Consider the following 17,670-nt stretch of genomic DNA (forward strand, 5'->3'; position numbering starts at 1 on the left):
ACTGTCACTTAAAAGTACTCTAAAGTATTTGTTTATAAATTAGTGTCCCTTTTCAAAAAATTAAATTAAAAACCATCATTTCAGATTTCAACAGGGACAACAGGAATACAACAAAAACACCAGGCAGGCTTGTAGAAGACATTCAAGGTTAAACAGTACAAAAATCTATTTTAGGAACCTCTTGTTTTTGTTTTCCACCCTTAATATTTTGTAAGAATGATAGGAACTCTGTTTTGGCTGGACTGGCTGCATGTTCAAACTCAAAGCACTACAGATATGGCAAAGAAATGGAAGATAAAGAGTTGATGTGTCTACAAAAATATAAATTGGTCAACATGGTCAAGTATAATATAAGAGTTCTGCATGTGGGCTACTCCTAGGGCTCCCTTGGCCTCATCCCAATACTCTCCATTATGCTGGAATAGCCTCCCCCCAGTGCTATTCCATTGCTGACGGAAAGCAAGGGAGGCAAAAAAGTTCTTGGCAGTGGGAACAGAACCCAGACACAGAATGAGTATATCTTCTGTCAACATCTCTGGATATATTCTAAATAAGAAAATTTACACCATTGGTGGGGAGTAGGACCATGCCACATACTCAGCCCTCAAATCTCCAAGCAGCCAATATGGATGGTAAGATGGAGATGGATAAAGCAGACTTCCCTGGGAGCTGCAACATTTTGCAATGAGGTTCCTAGTTTCAGGGAAGCTTCACACATAGATATCTATATTGTAGGCTTTTTCTCTTTAGTCATCCATACCTAAGTATGGTTGTCAGAGCCAGAAACAAGGAAGACTATCCAACCCTTAACATTACTGAATTTATTTCCAAACGTCCCAAATTCTGAGTCTACACTGGATATCTTGGAGGAGTATGTCTGCTGTCTTCTCCCATCTGCAGAAGAGGAGACCCTGCTCTTCCCCAGTCACTGAATGGTTGTGGACTGTGCTCTGGCATTGGGACATTGCCTTCTCCTTGGTGAGGTGGGGCACTGTCCCTAGATATGTGTCACTCCAGAAGCAACTCCGGTTTCTCCTGACACGAAAAAAAAAAACTACCAGGATTCTAGCATTCATTTTCATTGTGATCAAGGCTAAAAGCTACATTTGTGGTGCTTTGTGTAACTATTATTTGCTATCATTGCTTTATGGAAGTGGGTATAGCTAATGGATGGAAGAAAATATGATGGATGCACAGCTACTACATGGTACCCTAGGAGACTGGACTGGTGGAGCTTTGTCTTGCCCACATAATGCAAACAGAAGCAAGCACTAAAATTCTCTTCCCTCACCTGAATGTATTTCCTGACACTGATAGCTAAATGATACTCTTTTCATAGTCAATGTTTGTTAGTGACAGATGAGAATGGGATCATGCACTACCACCTGGAAACTCCATTGTGTCCAATCACAATGCACTGTTTCGGATGCACCTGTTGTAAACAGATGGGCAGGATGTTGTGACCAGAAAGAAGGAAAATCGGGATTGGAATATGGTTCGGAAATATGGTTTCAGCAAAGTAGTGCATCAATTGTGGTTTAGCCTGATGATGCAAATTATCCAACAAGCAACAGGCAAGAAAACAAGAAATACTTTTTCCTTCTGTTTTAAGCGCTTCCATTTCATAAGATGCTTTGCTTATTCATCTAGTACTCGGCTTGAAGAACCAATATCTATCAATCTAATTATCTATCTGCTGACAACATACAAACATTTTGAACTTTGACATACACCATCTGAAATGTATTTCACCTCTGCCTGATTTTATGATGTAAAGCTGAAGAAATGGCAGAGTCTACTGTTAACAATGCACAACAAATTCATGCAAATGTCTAAAAACAGCCACTAGGTGACATTCAGAAAACTTTTGACTGTTGACAGATTTTTCATTTACTCAACACTGAACTAAGGGAATCGGGACCCACAGTTTAAGAAGCAGTGCTTTTGACTAGCAGTTCTTGAACTATCTACGGAGAGAGATAGCTAGGGATTTTCTACCCCAATATGCCAGGGACTGTCACCATATTTGTACCCAGGGACTACAACCATTTCTTACATCTATGTATTTTACCCTTTATGCAGACACACACGGGATTTCAATGTATACAACAAATGTATAAAACAAAGTAATAATACAAAATATAACCAGAAAGAAAGCTATAAAAAGAAAGAAAACAAGAAACAACAAAACAGGATTTATCTCCCTTCTCTCTCACCGCCCCCTTTAGAATCTAAAAATTTTTAGAATGAGATTTTTTTCCCCAACCTAAATTATGCATAATTCAGTATTCCTCTCCCCATTTTATCTAACACTGCTAAAACATTAAAACTGCTGGTAAGGCAAGGCAAGATTCAGTGAAGAAGCACTCCTCAGTGAGGAAAATGAATTTTGCATTCTGCAGATTTAACTTGTCAAAACTAATTAAAACATTAATCCAAGAATCTAGGTGTATTTTACAAACAACAACAAAATCTATGACATTTAAGAAACACCCACCCTATCCCACCCCTAAATATATTGTATGCAAAAAGCTTGCATTTCCGAGTTTATGTTATGCTTTGCATCTAGACATTTACAAACAATATTTTAAAGTTCAATCAAGGTGAGTTTGCAGAACATCTTTCTTTTGTAATTTGCAAAATATGAAGATATGATCTACTGCATAAGTAATAGGTCTTTCCAATAAGAAAACCCTGAGGCTAACTAAGCTTTTGCAACATCAGTGGAAAAGATAATTTATTAGCAAGTATTTCTACTACTGAGCGAAGTAGACAGTGCATATTATAAGAAACATACTGCAACTTTAATCTACATGCTACATTTCACAACATCTCTTTCCACTTCCCATGGCAAAACCCATTTATAGCCACACAATGAAAAATATTAGATAATATAATTAGGGCATTATTTTCCGTCCCATTAGAATAACACTAGCCTCCACCTCTTGCATCACAGAAACTTCACATGAAGTCACAGAATTATGTAGTTGGATGAGGCCTCATGGTCTAACCCAGGCATAGGCAAATTTCAGTCCTCCAGGTGTTTTGAACTTCAACTCTCACAATTCCTAACAGCCTATTTGGTGTTAAGTTGTATGGTAGTATGAAAGCCATCATGGTACAAGGGTTTGAGCATTAGGCTATGACTCTGGAGAGCAGGGATCAGTTCCCTGTTTGGCCATGGAAAGTCACTGGGTGATCTTGAATGCATCACACACTTGCAGCCCCCCCCCCAAAAGTGATAGGTTCACCTTAGAGTTGTCATGCGTCAGAAATTTCGTGGAGACACGAAACAATAACAACAAATATGATGATGATGGAATGCCTTCTGTTCTTCAATTCTATGTACACTCTGTATTTGTACAGTGGAACCAAGGGCAACATTTGTGAAACATAGTATGGTTGAATGAAGATCTAAAACCTGGTCATTAAATAATTTTGGTCTGAATTTTGTTGTTTGTCCCTATTAGAGTAGACCCATTGAATTAATAGTTGACTGATGAGTCAACCCACGGACAAATACCATCAATCCAATGGGGCTTCTCTAACTGGAACTAAAAATAGAATTCAGACCTAAGTATTTTATTTTAGCATGGCTTGCCTTTTCTTCTAACATGTATCTTCACCCTTGAGATTTCAGATTCAAAAGAATAAATAAAACTGATCTCATAATCTGAAATAATGGCCATGATCTCGAGTATACCTATACCAAAATTAGTACCCCTGAAACAAATGGGAACTGTTTTCCAGTGAACTTGCACAGAAGTTGCCAAACACAGATGTCAGAGGATAATACATTTTGCTTTATAGAGTGTCAATAACAATGTCCAGCAAATAGAATAAACTGGCAAGCACTTTGAAAGCTTTTTCAAAGCCTCTTAGATTAACATGGTAACTAACAAGCTACTTATGAAAAGCTGCACCATATGTCATTCTGTGCATCAAGCCTATTAATGTAACAGCTTGCCACTCGTGAGTTTCTTCCATCCCCTATTTTGTTCTACTTTACTTTTATTTCATTTTACCCTTACACTGCTTTGCATCAGTTTTCAAGGTTTTTCTTCTTGCCAGCTGATTCCAGTCAACTTGGAAATTTGTGCATTCTTCTAAAATGTACAGGCACGATCCTTCAGACATTGAGAAGTGTTAGTCGTGAATCCCATTTTCTGAAAACTATAAACAATACATTAAATATCCATGCAGTAAAGTCTTATATAACAAAACATATACTGATTCACTACAAATATTTTCATTTTGATATGGTATATCCATTACCAAAGTGTACAGTCAAATGGATTATATTTTTAAAAGCACATCACTGATCAAAAGTAAACTTTTGACAGATTCTGTAGCAATGTGCTGATTCATATACATTCGAAAGCATTTTAATCTGCTCACAATATGACAGGTTTGCAAGGACAGCCTTCTAAGATAATAAAATGAAGTTGGCTGATGTTTGGGATAAAAAACAAGAGGGAATAAAGCCATGAGTGTCTATGCCATACGTATTTCTGTATTTATTTTTTCTGTTCATTCTCAGTGGAGATCTGGTATATGCATAGCAATGAGAATTTATAAAAATAGAAGATCTCTCACAGCAAGGGCATCTTTTGTACAAGATGCAACAGAACATCAATCAGCAAGGTTTGACCTCACTGCGATTGCTAAATCCTGAAATGTTGGTGTAAAATGACAGGAAAACAAATAAAAATATTACAAGTGAATTGCAATTTTTAAAAAGTGTTAGCTATTACAATGACCCATCATGTTTGGCCACTAACATCTAATCCATTTTGCCACTCTAAACCATTCAACCAGAGGGAGAGTTTCTGTGACAGCAGCAGACATGGCTTTGCTCTAGAAACTCTCCAAAGAACCAAGATCTATAGAAAGCCATAATAAATACAAATGTAGGATTTCCAGTGTGGATCTGAGACAGGGCTATTGTAATTTTAATCTTTAACAGATCATTGAACAGGGCAAGACACTGCCAAGCAGGACAACTGAACTGTTCTTGCCCATCTTCCAAATCCCATCTTTCAGCTTGAGCTATCTCCTCGCAACATGAATTGTACCTCAGCAGAGGAGAACAGGAAAAACGTGGTGACAAAACAAAGCTGATCACGCCTCCATGTCCCTCCCGTCTAGGAGGCAATAGCTATGTTTAGAGGGAAAAGAAGTGCCAAAAGGTGGAATTTAGAGAGCTGCCTCTTACTCATTCTACTCCAAAATTATGATGATTATGACAATAACAACATTTGTTTATATCCTGCCTTTTTCAGTTTGGGATTCAAGGAAGTTTACATCAGTTAAGGGTAAAAATTGGCTGAAAATTGAATTTACAGTAGTCCCTTTTCCAAACCCAATCTAGCAACCCTAGGGCCCTTCCACATAGCCATAATCCAGAATATCAAGGCAGAATAACCCACAATATCTGCTTTGAATTGGGTTATCTGAGTCCACGCTGCCATATATCCCAGTTCAAAGCAGATAATGTGGGATTTTATTCAGCTGTGTGGAAGAGGCCCTAGGCTAATGATAAGGCCATTTGGCAACAGTGCTAAAGCAATTATTTCAAAGAAAAGAAGAAGAAAATAGTAGACAGACTAGTTCTGTAGGTAACCGTTCTTTTAATCAATGTTGATTAATTGGCACTGACAAAACATTATGGCACATCTCAGAAGTTATCTTTATGATGATTCTAAATGAGACAGATTAATGTTTATTAATGTTTAGTACATATCAATAGTTAAATTTTGGATCATTCCACCCACAGCACAGTACGGCACTACAGCGAGTGATTGCAATTATTTGTACAGCTCACAGGTAATACAGTAATTATTCTTGCCTTAAAGTTTTAAATTATAAATTATTATATAACTATTCTTATTGAAACACCCTTATTACACATGCCTAAACATGCAGTACTCATAACCTAGTTTTCAGTAAGTCAGATCTATTTCAAGTCTGGAACGATGCCAGTCTCATAAAATTCAGTCCAGTTTACTGGGAAAGTTCACTGCTTTCATCATTACTCATGCATTCCAAAAAGGACAGAAGTCACTCCTAACTTAGTCCCCACAATACTCCCCCCCCCCCAAAAAAAGCTATCTTAAACACTCATTGAAATCCCATCCTATAACAGATCACAAGAATTTTAGGATATGAAAAGACAAGGAGTAAACCTTGCAATGTATACTAATAAATGTGAATGTCACGCTATATATCAACAAGGCTGCCCTGTAATCAACACAAGGATTTCTTGTTTATCCATTGCAGCAGTGGTTCCCAACCTGTGGGTCCCTAGATGCTTTGACCTTCAGCTCCCAGAAATCTTAACAGCTGGTAAACTGGCTGTGATTTCTGGGAGTTGTAGGCCAAAACGCCTGGGAACCCACAGGTTGAGAACCACTGCCTTACAGGGAGCCCAATTGGCATCAGGGCCAGTCTCCATGGATGCCCATGTCCCATTATATACAATTACATAGCAAAATGCTGCCCCTAACATACGCTGGAAAAATTGTGGATATGGATACAGGGGCCGACTGTCATAAATATATACTGTATATAGAATCATAGAATCATAGAGTTGGGAAAGACCTCACAGGCTATCTACTCCAACCCCCTGCTAAGAAACAGGAAAATTACATTCATTATCCTTATTGTAACCTAGCAAATGGGAATCAGTGTAGTGTAATGGTTTGAGCATTGGCTACTAGTTGATCTGAGGCAAGACACACTCTCTAAGCTTCAGAGGAAGGCAAAGGCCAACCTCATCTGCCAAGAAAATCCAGGTTCAGCTAATGTCACAAATGACTTGAAGGCACACAAGTACAAATACTACTTAGTGCAACTCCACACACACACACAAAACACACACACTTTGTTTAGCATCGGGAAGGGTTAACATCCCCACGATGTTTGTTTTGCTGTCTGTGCCCCGGTTCAGAAGATTTCGCCTCATTTTCTGTCCCTGTGAGAATTGGGTTTTGAAAAAAACTGACTTCTTGTGGAAACAAGGATTGGTGATAAAACTTCAGTGGAGACCCCTTTTCCTCATAATAACTAAGGAGTGATTTCCCCTTCCTATGGATAATTTATCTCACTTCCTGTTGTCTTGCCCCCATTTGTTACTATGAGACATTTGTAAGTTGGATGTTTGTAACTCAGGAATTTCCTGTACTAGGTTTGCCAGAGTAGAGAGGGAATCTCAGCAGGTGTTGCTTGCTACCTGGCTATATGACAAGCAACATCAGCCAAAATTCCCTCTCCTACACAACTATTAAAGATATAGGGATCTTTCCAGGTTTTTATCCTGGAAACCCTATGAGTCTCAGGAAAAGCTTCATGGTCATTTCCAATGGGCTGCCAATGTCTTCACAGCTCCGTGGGCTGGTAGTGGCCCTGGCATCCAAACGAATCCTTTGGTTAGTGAGTAATCAAGAAGGGAACAAGCAATGAAGATGCAGCGATATAGCAACTAGGAAACTTGTCTTCCACAGCCCAGAGTCCAAATGACTCAAGAACAGGTAGGGAAGAGAATCTGTATCCCTCTTGTCAGTATTTATTCAAAAATTGGAAAGCACAGGGGTCATGGAAAATCCCAAAAAGGCCCATGTAAATTAGTACATACATATATTTTCCCCATTTTATTCCAGGAACTCAAGCATAAAAAGAGAGGGAAGAGGAAAAGGCGGAAGATACAGGAGATGTATGATTCCCTTGCATTGCTACACACCTGAGGAAAAGCATGGCATAAACCTTCCGCCATTCCACGTTCTTTTGCATAACCATGGCCCACAAAGAGGTCTTGTAACACAAGCAAATGCAAGCACTTATTACTTCTTACAATAAAAAAACAGATGTGGCTACCTTTCAACTCCACCACTGTTATACTTGATATGTTTCTATTTTCTGGTGTGGTGGGTTATTTGTGCAAAATGACACAGGTAAGAAAAATTAGGATGCCCCAAGACTGTTAGCCATGACCTAAAGTATTATATCCTATATGCATACTGTCCCCTCACAAAATGAAACCTTTCTATTTCTCTCTGCTTTCACAATTATTTAGGACCTCTTGAAAATGTTGTATAGGAAACACACCAGTAATAATGAGAAGTTTTTAATTTTAAATAGAGAAAGTAAGACTCTCTCTCTTTCACACACATCCACACAATTTCAATAGCTTTAAATGGAAGAAAAATGTATTGGTAGCAAAGGGAAAGTATTCTGAGAAACAAAAGCATTTTTATTTTGGATGTTATGTTTTTTCCTATTCAACTCAAGGAAAGCACAATCTAGCCAAAGCCAAGAGCTGACAAGTTCTATTCATTTTAATGGATGAGGGACAAGCCTATGCTGAACTCTTTCACTAAATTCAATTGACTTTCAAGCTCTTAAACAAGACTGTGGAGTGACCCCTGCCTTATGAGGATGGGGTGTAGGGAGAACAATCAGGAAAACAAAATTAGGAAGTGAGAGTAACTGTCCATCTTGCGCTTCTGTAACTATGCCTTCCAGTCCTACATTGACCAAGCTGCCAAAGCCTCAAACATTTGCTAGGGATCATCCTTTAATTTAGACAAAAGGATGCATTCCTCATTCCTAGACCAGCACTTTTTTGCCATCAGGCTCATAAAACCTTTTCACAACCCAGCTTACAAGAGAGCCCTTTAAGGTTTTAGGATGTGGCTTCTCTTACTAAGTAACAAAATACACCACATGGTGTCTCATTGACCCCACTCAGCTGTCCTTTGACCTTTCCAATTGTTATAACCTAACTGGGGAGCCACAGAACTTGCCTCCCATATCAAAAAGGCTAATGTTGCTTCCTCCTAGCACCTGGTGAAACAAAATGCAAGGAGCAACCCCCACCCTTAACCCCAAACCCATGACTGGAGGACACTCCAGATGTTTCCATCTCAAATCTTCCTGAAAGCTGGTTTGGTGTCTGTGTGGTAACTAAGAAGCGGCAATTAGGACCTGGTCGATGGCAATGACCCTCTTGTTCTATCGGGCCTGAATGCCCTATTGGGCCTCCGGCCCCTGAGGATACAGCAGGTCATAAAAGAGGAATAGATCTTTGGCCTCCTGGAAATACTATGGCATTTAAGTACAGCTACAAACAATAGGACTCCGATCCGCCATATAAAGTAAGCCATACCTCTTTAGCTGACCCATAGCGAAGAAAAGGGGAAAAGGTCACTTCCCAATCACCCCGCGAGTTATTCCCCCTCCTATTACTGAAATAATATCCATTCCACACTTTCCCCTTTTTTCCCCTCTATCAAAGAAAAGATCAAATATTTTACAATTCTGTCAGGAATTCTAAACTATCTCATTTTCATAAATTGTATTGAAATCTGACACATTGATTGTGATAACCAATATGTACGTTTGAAAAGAAACTACCAAGTATTATTTGCATCAAGATTACAAAATATATCTAAGAGACCTACTACTATATTATTCTTATGTCTGTTTTTCAAACAGGAAAATCTAAAAATATCAACTTTCAAATTCAACACCAAATATTTAATTAATTCTTAACTTCTAAATAATTATTTAAATTGGCAACGACTTGATTGTGGGGAAACAAACTGAAATTTAGTCCCAACAGAAGTGTTCATTGCTAGAAGCCCTGCTACTTTGGTGGCATAGGCCAACCTGTTTTAAACCTGTTCTACTGGGAAGAGCAAGTTTATTCCCAAGTATGGATCCAGTGGTGGTACTACAGTTCTTCAAGTGGTGACACTGAATGGGAATGCTTTGACCCACCTTCAACCAGTGGACCAACTATGCACCACAACTCTCATAGGCATCAAGAGTATATTACAGTGGAACTCTCTGCCCCGGAGTGTGATGGAGGCTCCTTCTTTGGAGGCTTTTAAGCAGAGGCTGGATGGCCATTTGTCAGGAGTGCTTTGAATGCGATTTCCTGCTTCTTGGCAGGGGGTTGGACTGGATGGCCCATGAGGTCTCTTCCAACTCTACTATTCTAAGATTCTGTGACCTTGGGATCCACTAGGATTTGGTTCCAGGACTCTCTGTGGACACCAAAATCCATGTATGCTCCAGTCTCATGATATAAAATAGCATACTAAAATAACAAAAATCAATATTTGCTTTTTGGATTAAAAAAAATATTTTCAAGTCATGGATGCAGAAGCTGTATATATGGAAAGCCCATTGTACTATGCTATGTGTCACATATGGCTAAACCTGAAAACAGCCTAGAAACTACAGATAATGCAGAAACCAGTAACTAAAGTATTAAAAATCATCCCTAAAAATATCTGAGTTGACTTATCCTTGAGTTAATTTCAGAGCTGTACTTTAAGTATAAAAAAGGAACCACCCATTTCCCTTATTAGACTGGCAAAAGGTAAGAGCTTTGTCCATCCTGTTTCTGATTCTTGAATATTTGGGCAGGGAATTGGCATCAATAGCTAGGAGCTCCCTGAGTTGCCCTTGGTGCTTTCCTTTCTCCATGGAATGACTCTTAACTTACCCATGGCATGGATCAAAATTCATAATTTTGGCCCCTCAAACCTGCCCTCAACCTAAACAGGAGGTCAACTTATAAATGAGTATATATGACATTTAAAAAGCAGCCTCATCTCACACATTCTTGCATAAATATTACACCCATTGGACCATCCTTTAGGCATGGTTACTTGGAAGGTAATTGTTGTTAGTTGTGGCGCCCAGCCTCTATAACTCCACACATCAACAATCTCCATATTCACAGATTCTGCATTCATGGATAGAAAATATTCCCAATTTTTAAAATATATAACAGACACAATTTTACGACAGCACTGCATATAATGGGACTTGCACATCCAGAAGTTTTACGATCCGTGGGATATTGTGGAACCAAACTCCAGTGTATATCAAGGGACCACAGAGTTGTTGTCTATTGAAAGTATTTTGACTTAGAAAGGAAAAATATAAACATTTCTAATAATATGTAAATTTTAAAGACAAATTGTACTTACAACAGACCAATAATAGAGAAAATGTTTATAATTAATCCCAATACACCACATCTCCATAAATACACAAGTTTCATTTGTATTACGGCCTGTCTACAAGGCTTGAAACATCTGATGAAAATAATGCTTTAAAAGGGTTTTTATTTTTAAATTATCACAAAGAGGGTTTTGTTGACTCCCTGTCCTTAGGTGTATTCAAAGGGTTTCTTGAACAAATTAATCAGTGTGGTTCCAATCATTAACTGTGGCAGCATATAAGTGACTAGGAACAGCATGTTCAATTTGTTAGCCTCAAAAGCACCACGAGACACCTGTTGTTAGGAATGGAATGTTGATCTACAAATATATAAACGATCACATTATGATGATGCTAATTTCATAGACACATACTAACATAAGTATTCGATATTCAAGCAGGACAATTCTGGTGAAAAAACATCTTTATGTCTGAGGAAAATGTCTCCATTAGGAGATGAGACCTATTCCTGCTTCCATTACAACTGGAAATCAAGTTGGTGCACAAAAGCATAATTATTCAAGCTGCATCATGAAGGTAGGAGAAAAGGGAGAGCTACCTTCTTGTATTTCTTTCAACGTTTTTTAAATGCATTCATGATGGACGGTTGCTCTCAGTTGTTCTGCCACTTGATCCAAATTGCGGAAAGCTTTGAAGACCTGTAGCAAAACAAAATGATTTAAAATAATTGAGGATCCTAGAACATTATGTATACCAATTCACAATGTTGAGCCTCCTTATGAAAAATCACGTAGGAATTTGCATTACAAATCTATCTGAACTTCTATGCTTAATGACACATTCTTCCATGTCTAATTACATGTTCAGGCTGCAGTTTTATTCTCACACTTTGAGAGATTCCCATTGGACTACTAGTGAGTAAATCAGTGTAAGACTACAATGCAATGTTCCTTACAACAGTGTTACACAGACTCTCTAATTTGCTGGGCTGCACTCTTTAACAGTTTCAAGACTAGGAAAGTACAAGGTCCTTTGCATCCAAAGAATGCTGTATCAAAAATCCCGAGGATATTTTGAAAACACAAAAAAATGACACAGACAAACAAAACAAAGACTGGTCTCCAAAATAAACAGTGTCCAAAAACTCAGACACCACTAGTGCACCATGTGGAGCACACTTCACCCCACTTGAGTTTCAAGTGACCACCATATGGATATTCCTTTGTGTCAATTCACCTGATACAGGGGCGGGTGACTCCAAATGCTGAAAAATCAATACTAAGAAAATACATACTTGGCACATTCCCGATACACAAAAGAATGGAAGGATTTAATTGTACAGATTTTCCATCTAGCCAGGAAGTTCAGAAAGAGGGTAATATGAGCTTGAGAGAGGAAAAAATCATATGTTAGCCTCAACTAGACCCACTAAATCAGTGGTTCCCAACCTTTGGGCTTCCAGGTGTTTTGGACTTCAACTCCCAGAAACCCCAGCCAACTTACCAGCTGTTAGGAAGTGTGGGAGCTGAAGTCCAAAACACCTGGAGGCCCAAAGGTTGGGAACCACTGCACTAAATGAACTCCTGAATAGGTGCACCTACACTGTAGAATTAATGTGGCTTGCCACTTAACTGCAAGAGTTCAAGACTATGGAATCCTGGGAGTTGTAGTTTGATGAGGCACCAGAAGCCATTGGCAGAAGGCTAAGACTTTGTAAAATTACTACAACTACTCTTTCATAGCATTGAGTCATGGTAGTTAAAGTGGTGCCCAACTGCATTAATTCTACAGTGTAGATGCAATTGTGGTCAACACTTATGAAGGCCCCATTTATTCAACCCTTAGTAGGAATATTCACTAAACTTAAGCCAACCTTGAATTAATTAATTATATTTCCTTTAGTTGTAGTTTTATCTCACCTTTCTCCCAATATAGCAATTCAAGACAACTTAAAATAAATAACAACAAAAAGCTAGATTTAAGCTTTCGAATGTTTCTTTATACATTAGCCATTACATTTAGCAAAGTCTACTACCTTAACTTTTTAAAGTCACTAACAAAATTAAAATGCATCTGAATGCATGTTCACGTTAAGATGAGAAAAGGAAAAGTTGAAATGTATAAATTGTGTAATGTTATTATGTTTCAAGAGTTTTCTCAATCAACAAATTCCATGCATAAATATATGCAAATTTACATACGTTTATATTACAGTGTAACACACATAATGTAACATAATGTTTACATAGTATTTATGATAAAGTAACAGACATTAACCATGCCAGAAAGGACATCCAAAAGAAACAATGTGCTTTTAAAGAGAACATTATGTTTTACAAGACTAGAACCCAGAAATGAAAATCTGGATGCAGGAAGGTAACTTTCGTGTACCAGAGAATTTAAATTTACCTTGTAATATAGAAAAAAAAAATCTATTACAACCTGTTTTCATACAGTATATTGCAGTATAGCAAAACATTAAAGAGAAGTATTCAGATAGTCATCAATTATGTGGTTACTGAAAAACTCTGCGGCTTTGACCACATGGTTGTTTTTATGTAACTACAAGTCAATTCTGATTTATGGGGACCTTAAGATGAACCTATCCTGGGATTTCCTTGACAAGACTTGTTCTGAAGTGTTTGCCATTGCCTTCTTCTTAGTTTGAGGGCATTATCTACACTGTAGAATCAATGCAGTCCAACATTACTTTAACTTTTTTCGTTTCAGGAGCAGCCCGCCTCAAAGTGCAAGTCGCTTCTGGTGTGAGAGAACTGGCCGTCTGCACGGACATTGCCCAGGGGTCGTCCAAATGTTTTACCATCCTGTGGGAGGCTTCTCTCCTGTCCCTCAATGGGAAGCTGGAGCTGACAGAAAGGAGCTCACCCCACTCCCCAGATTCGAACCACCGACCTTTCGGTCAGCAGTCCTGCCGGCACAAGGGTTTAGCCCATAGCGTCACCTGAGGCTCCCACCACTTGCTATGAGAGCTGTAGTGTGATGAGGCATCACCATTATTTGGCAAAGAAGGCTATAGGTTTTGTAAAACCACAAGTCCTATGATTCCATAGCATTTATCCATGGCAGTTAAAGTGGTGCCAAACTGCATTAAATACCAATGCAGATGCACCCTTAGAGAATGTGACTTGCCCAAGGTCACTTACTGTGTTTCCATGGCCAAGTAGGGATTTGAACCCTTGTCTCCCAGCATTGAATACTCAACCGCTACCATACACAGGCTCTTAAACTCATAAAGAAACAATTTTGTAGACTGCAACAATGCAATGCACCAAGCTTGACCAACATTTCTGAGTGACCATAGCAGCATGGGAAGATCCAGCTTTATAATGAGGGTAGACGACTTGTAACTGGTTGTCACTTGGTTTGAACTGCTGAAGTTTTGTGACTGAACAATAAGGAGCCATGTAATTCTACTCACCCTTCCTCCTAACATGTGTTCAGGGCTGAGACAGCTGGGAACTTCTAAATTAAGCATTGCATAGCTGCAACCTCCAAGGGTCCGAGCACATTTCCTTCTACAGGAACCTTTTGTCTTACAAAGTAGCTACTGGCCCCAGAACATGACCTTGAAATGGTTACTCCATTAATCCAAGCCTTGCAGGGTAGGTTTAGGGATATATAAAAGATAAACTCCATCTTCTTAATCAGAAAGACTTAACTTTGATGCAATATACTTCCCATTTCAAATCATGCCAATAGTACAATAATGAAGTTAATCTCTAACCATGTTCCACAACTTTCAAAAATGCTGAATAATTCAAGCAGAGCAAGGAAGATATCTATCATTATAATACAGCATCCAGCCAGTCTAGGGCCAGGCCAACCAAGTATTCTTCATTGCCCTGATTTGCGGCTCTCCTCATTCTCGAACTCCCTCTAAGCTGTATCACTTTCCACACCTCCAGCTTTTAAAACAATCACTTATGGTCATTAGAGTCAAGCTACATTGCTCCTGACCCGGCAAATGCTTTCATTATGATTATTTTTAACGTCCATAATCCAATTCCAACAGCACCAGAGCTGAAACTGCTATTTTCGGGGCCACGTGCTGAACATTTCACCTGCTAGTAATGACATCTTTGTATTTTCTTCCAATTATGCTCAAAGCTAAGACCTTTTGCCCCGAGCCACAGACCTCTATTCAGGCTGCACACATTCGCTTAAGCACCCTGATCCTTTGTTGTCATTCTCAGTCTTTCATCTATTATTTACATCCATTGAAGGGGGAGCTACTCTACCATTTGGGAATCTTTAAAGTAAAGCTTCTAATCATCTTAATTTCTTTGCCTTTTCCACTCCTGGTTCCCTCTGCATGAAGTGACACAGCAAGCAAATTGACAAAATCATTTTGCAAGCACAGAGTTTTGACACTTCCTCAAGCTTGCCAAAAGTAAGAGGTCTCTCTCTTTTCTGTGTGAATATGTACATAATACATCTATACATGCAGTTTGAAAGTGAGATATATATTAAGTTTTCTTACCAGAAAAGTTCTAGCTTCTAATATTTTTTTTCTATCTATGATTCATTAAAATATGCCAAATACAATTAGCCAAACTAAGAAATTATGGAGCTTTTTTGTGTTGATACAATGGACACTGAGTAACTCCAAGATGTTTGCTATTTTAAGCTGGGAACTAATGACACAATCTGATAAAACTTTGTATTAAACTAAATAGCACACTGCAAAATGCATTTTTAAGAATAGCGATCATATACCAATTCCAGCAAAGCACACTACAGTTCTCTGTTATTTTTGTATACAGTTTGAAATATATTCAAAATATATATCATATACAAACCATAAAATAAACACCACTTTGCTCTAGCAAGGTGACCCCAAAAAAGCATTCCTATGATATAAAACATAACAAAACAACATAGCATTTTTGCAGTTCTGATTATTCCGATGACAACAAAACTCAAAAGAGTGAATGAGATTTCTCTGTTTACCATCATTTCAGATAATTGGGTCTGATGATTATATCCACTGGAGAATCCTGAAATCCAAACAGAGCAGCGTGTAATTCATCTTGAAGCTTTTTTTTCCTGTAAGGACTGCCCTTCTAACTGTTGTTGTCTGCCCTCTTTGAAAGCCTCCTGCCCCCTTGTCTTTCCTTATTTTCACCATTTGCTTCAACCAGCAGTTCACTTGAGACTCATCTATCTTACAAGGCCTCAAGTGACAGATGCTCTTAGAAATGACCATATTGCTGAGTGAACAAAAGATAACATCACCTCTAGGAACTCAAGGGAGAAATACAACAGCAGCCTTAACGCTGCGTCCTTCTGATGTTACATCGTAAACCGCTCACAAGTGAGAAAAGAACGTAGCTATAAAGAAAATAAGTATTTCACAACAAATCAAAGAAAGCAGATTCCTGAAAACTACATACTACAGAAGTGAACTAGGGTTTACTCTATTGGGAGGAAAATTTGTTTTCTAATGTTTATTTTCACAAATTAACAAAATCAAAAATGATATTGTTGTTTAGGAAGAGTACAATGAAACAGAACATTCAACAGTCTCAAACTGAGGAATGTTTGGTTGGATCAAGGTTTACACATAATTAACACATATTCACCATCGAACCCAATCAAGCTTACGTATAAGCACAATCACATCTGGCTCCAAGAAAATTACATCAGGTTTCAATCAAATTTGTGTTATAGTTTCCAGGTTATTCCAGGCACTCAGGACAATGAAACTACTATATCTTTGTATAAGAACGTGATATATTGTATATAAAATGTGTATGTTTACTAAATGTATGTATTCACGAAAATTCCGTAAACACTACATAGTATATAGTAGCATAATGTGGCACAACGGGTTAAACCACTAAGCTGCAAAACTTGCTGACCGGAAGATTGCCAGTTAAAATCTGTGGGATGGGGTGAGCTCCCACTGTTAGCCCCAGCTTCTGCCAACCTAGCAGTTCAAAAACATGCAAATGTGAGTAGATCAATAGGTACCGCTTCAACGGGAAGTTAACAGCGCTCCGTGCAGTCATGCCGGCCACATGACCTTGGAGGCATCTATGTACAATGCTGGCTCTTCGTCTTAGATGAGCACCAACCCCAGAGTTGGACACAACTAAACTTAATGTCAGGGGAAAACCTTTACCTTATATATTTACTTAATGTATGTATTCATGAAAATACCATATACATTATATATAGCATCATTTTTAAATTTGTTTATTTTTATGAATGTTTCATATATAATTTTACTTCCAAAATATTAGTCCAATTAATATTTAATATAAAATTTAACAGGTTAAAGTGATCATTGCAAGTTCACACATCATATCAAATCTATCTTAAACTACTGTATCCCTAAAGTAGGTACAATCATTCATTGTACAATATTTAATCTGGGCAATAGAAAGAAAAAATCTACTGTGCTGAGGAGAAAAAAAAAGGAAGCTGCTATGTTGAGTTAGAAATCACTTCTGTAGCAAATAAAGGTCATATGAACATCTCCCAAGTAGTAAAATTGCACAAATACTGAATGGAAGATATGGTTTCAAAGAGCCAACTTCTGTTCTGGAATACATATATTTTAATTTTCTACAACAAATTCTGATTGTATGTAGAAATGCAGAACTTTCACTCAGAAACAGGAATATTTATTTATCCTGACATCAAAAGAAGTGGTACTGATTATGATAACAA

At 38.1% G+C, this 17,670-nt stretch overlaps 1 protein-coding gene across 5 annotated transcripts in view; it reads right to left on the bottom strand.

Annotated features, from left to right (window-relative positions):
- Positions 1 to 17,670, bottom strand: part of greb1l (GREB1 like retinoic acid receptor coactivator) — a 200,191-nt gene that overhangs the window by 91,919 nt on the left and 90,602 nt on the right. For 3 of the 5 annotated variants that reach the window (XM_008108645.3, XM_008108643.3, XM_062980456.1), the window contains 2 exons: positions 11,573 to 11,672; positions 4,032 to 4,173 (listed from right to left, as the gene is read on the bottom strand). In XM_008108645.3, coding sequence (XP_008106852.1) covers positions 4,032 to 4,043 — 12 coding nt within the window. In that variant the 5' untranslated portion in view covers positions 4,044 to 4,173; positions 11,573 to 11,672. The remainder of the gene's footprint in view (positions 1 to 4,031; positions 4,174 to 11,572; positions 11,673 to 17,670) is intronic. The other 2 variants (XM_008108646.3, XM_062980457.1) reach the window with 1 other exon arrangement.

Source organism: Anolis carolinensis, chromosome 4 (genome assembly GCF_035594765.1).
Source record: "Anolis carolinensis isolate JA03-04 chromosome 4, rAnoCar3.1.pri, whole genome shotgun sequence".
NCBI lineage: Eukaryota > Metazoa > Chordata > Lepidosauria > Squamata > Dactyloidae > Anolis > Anolis carolinensis.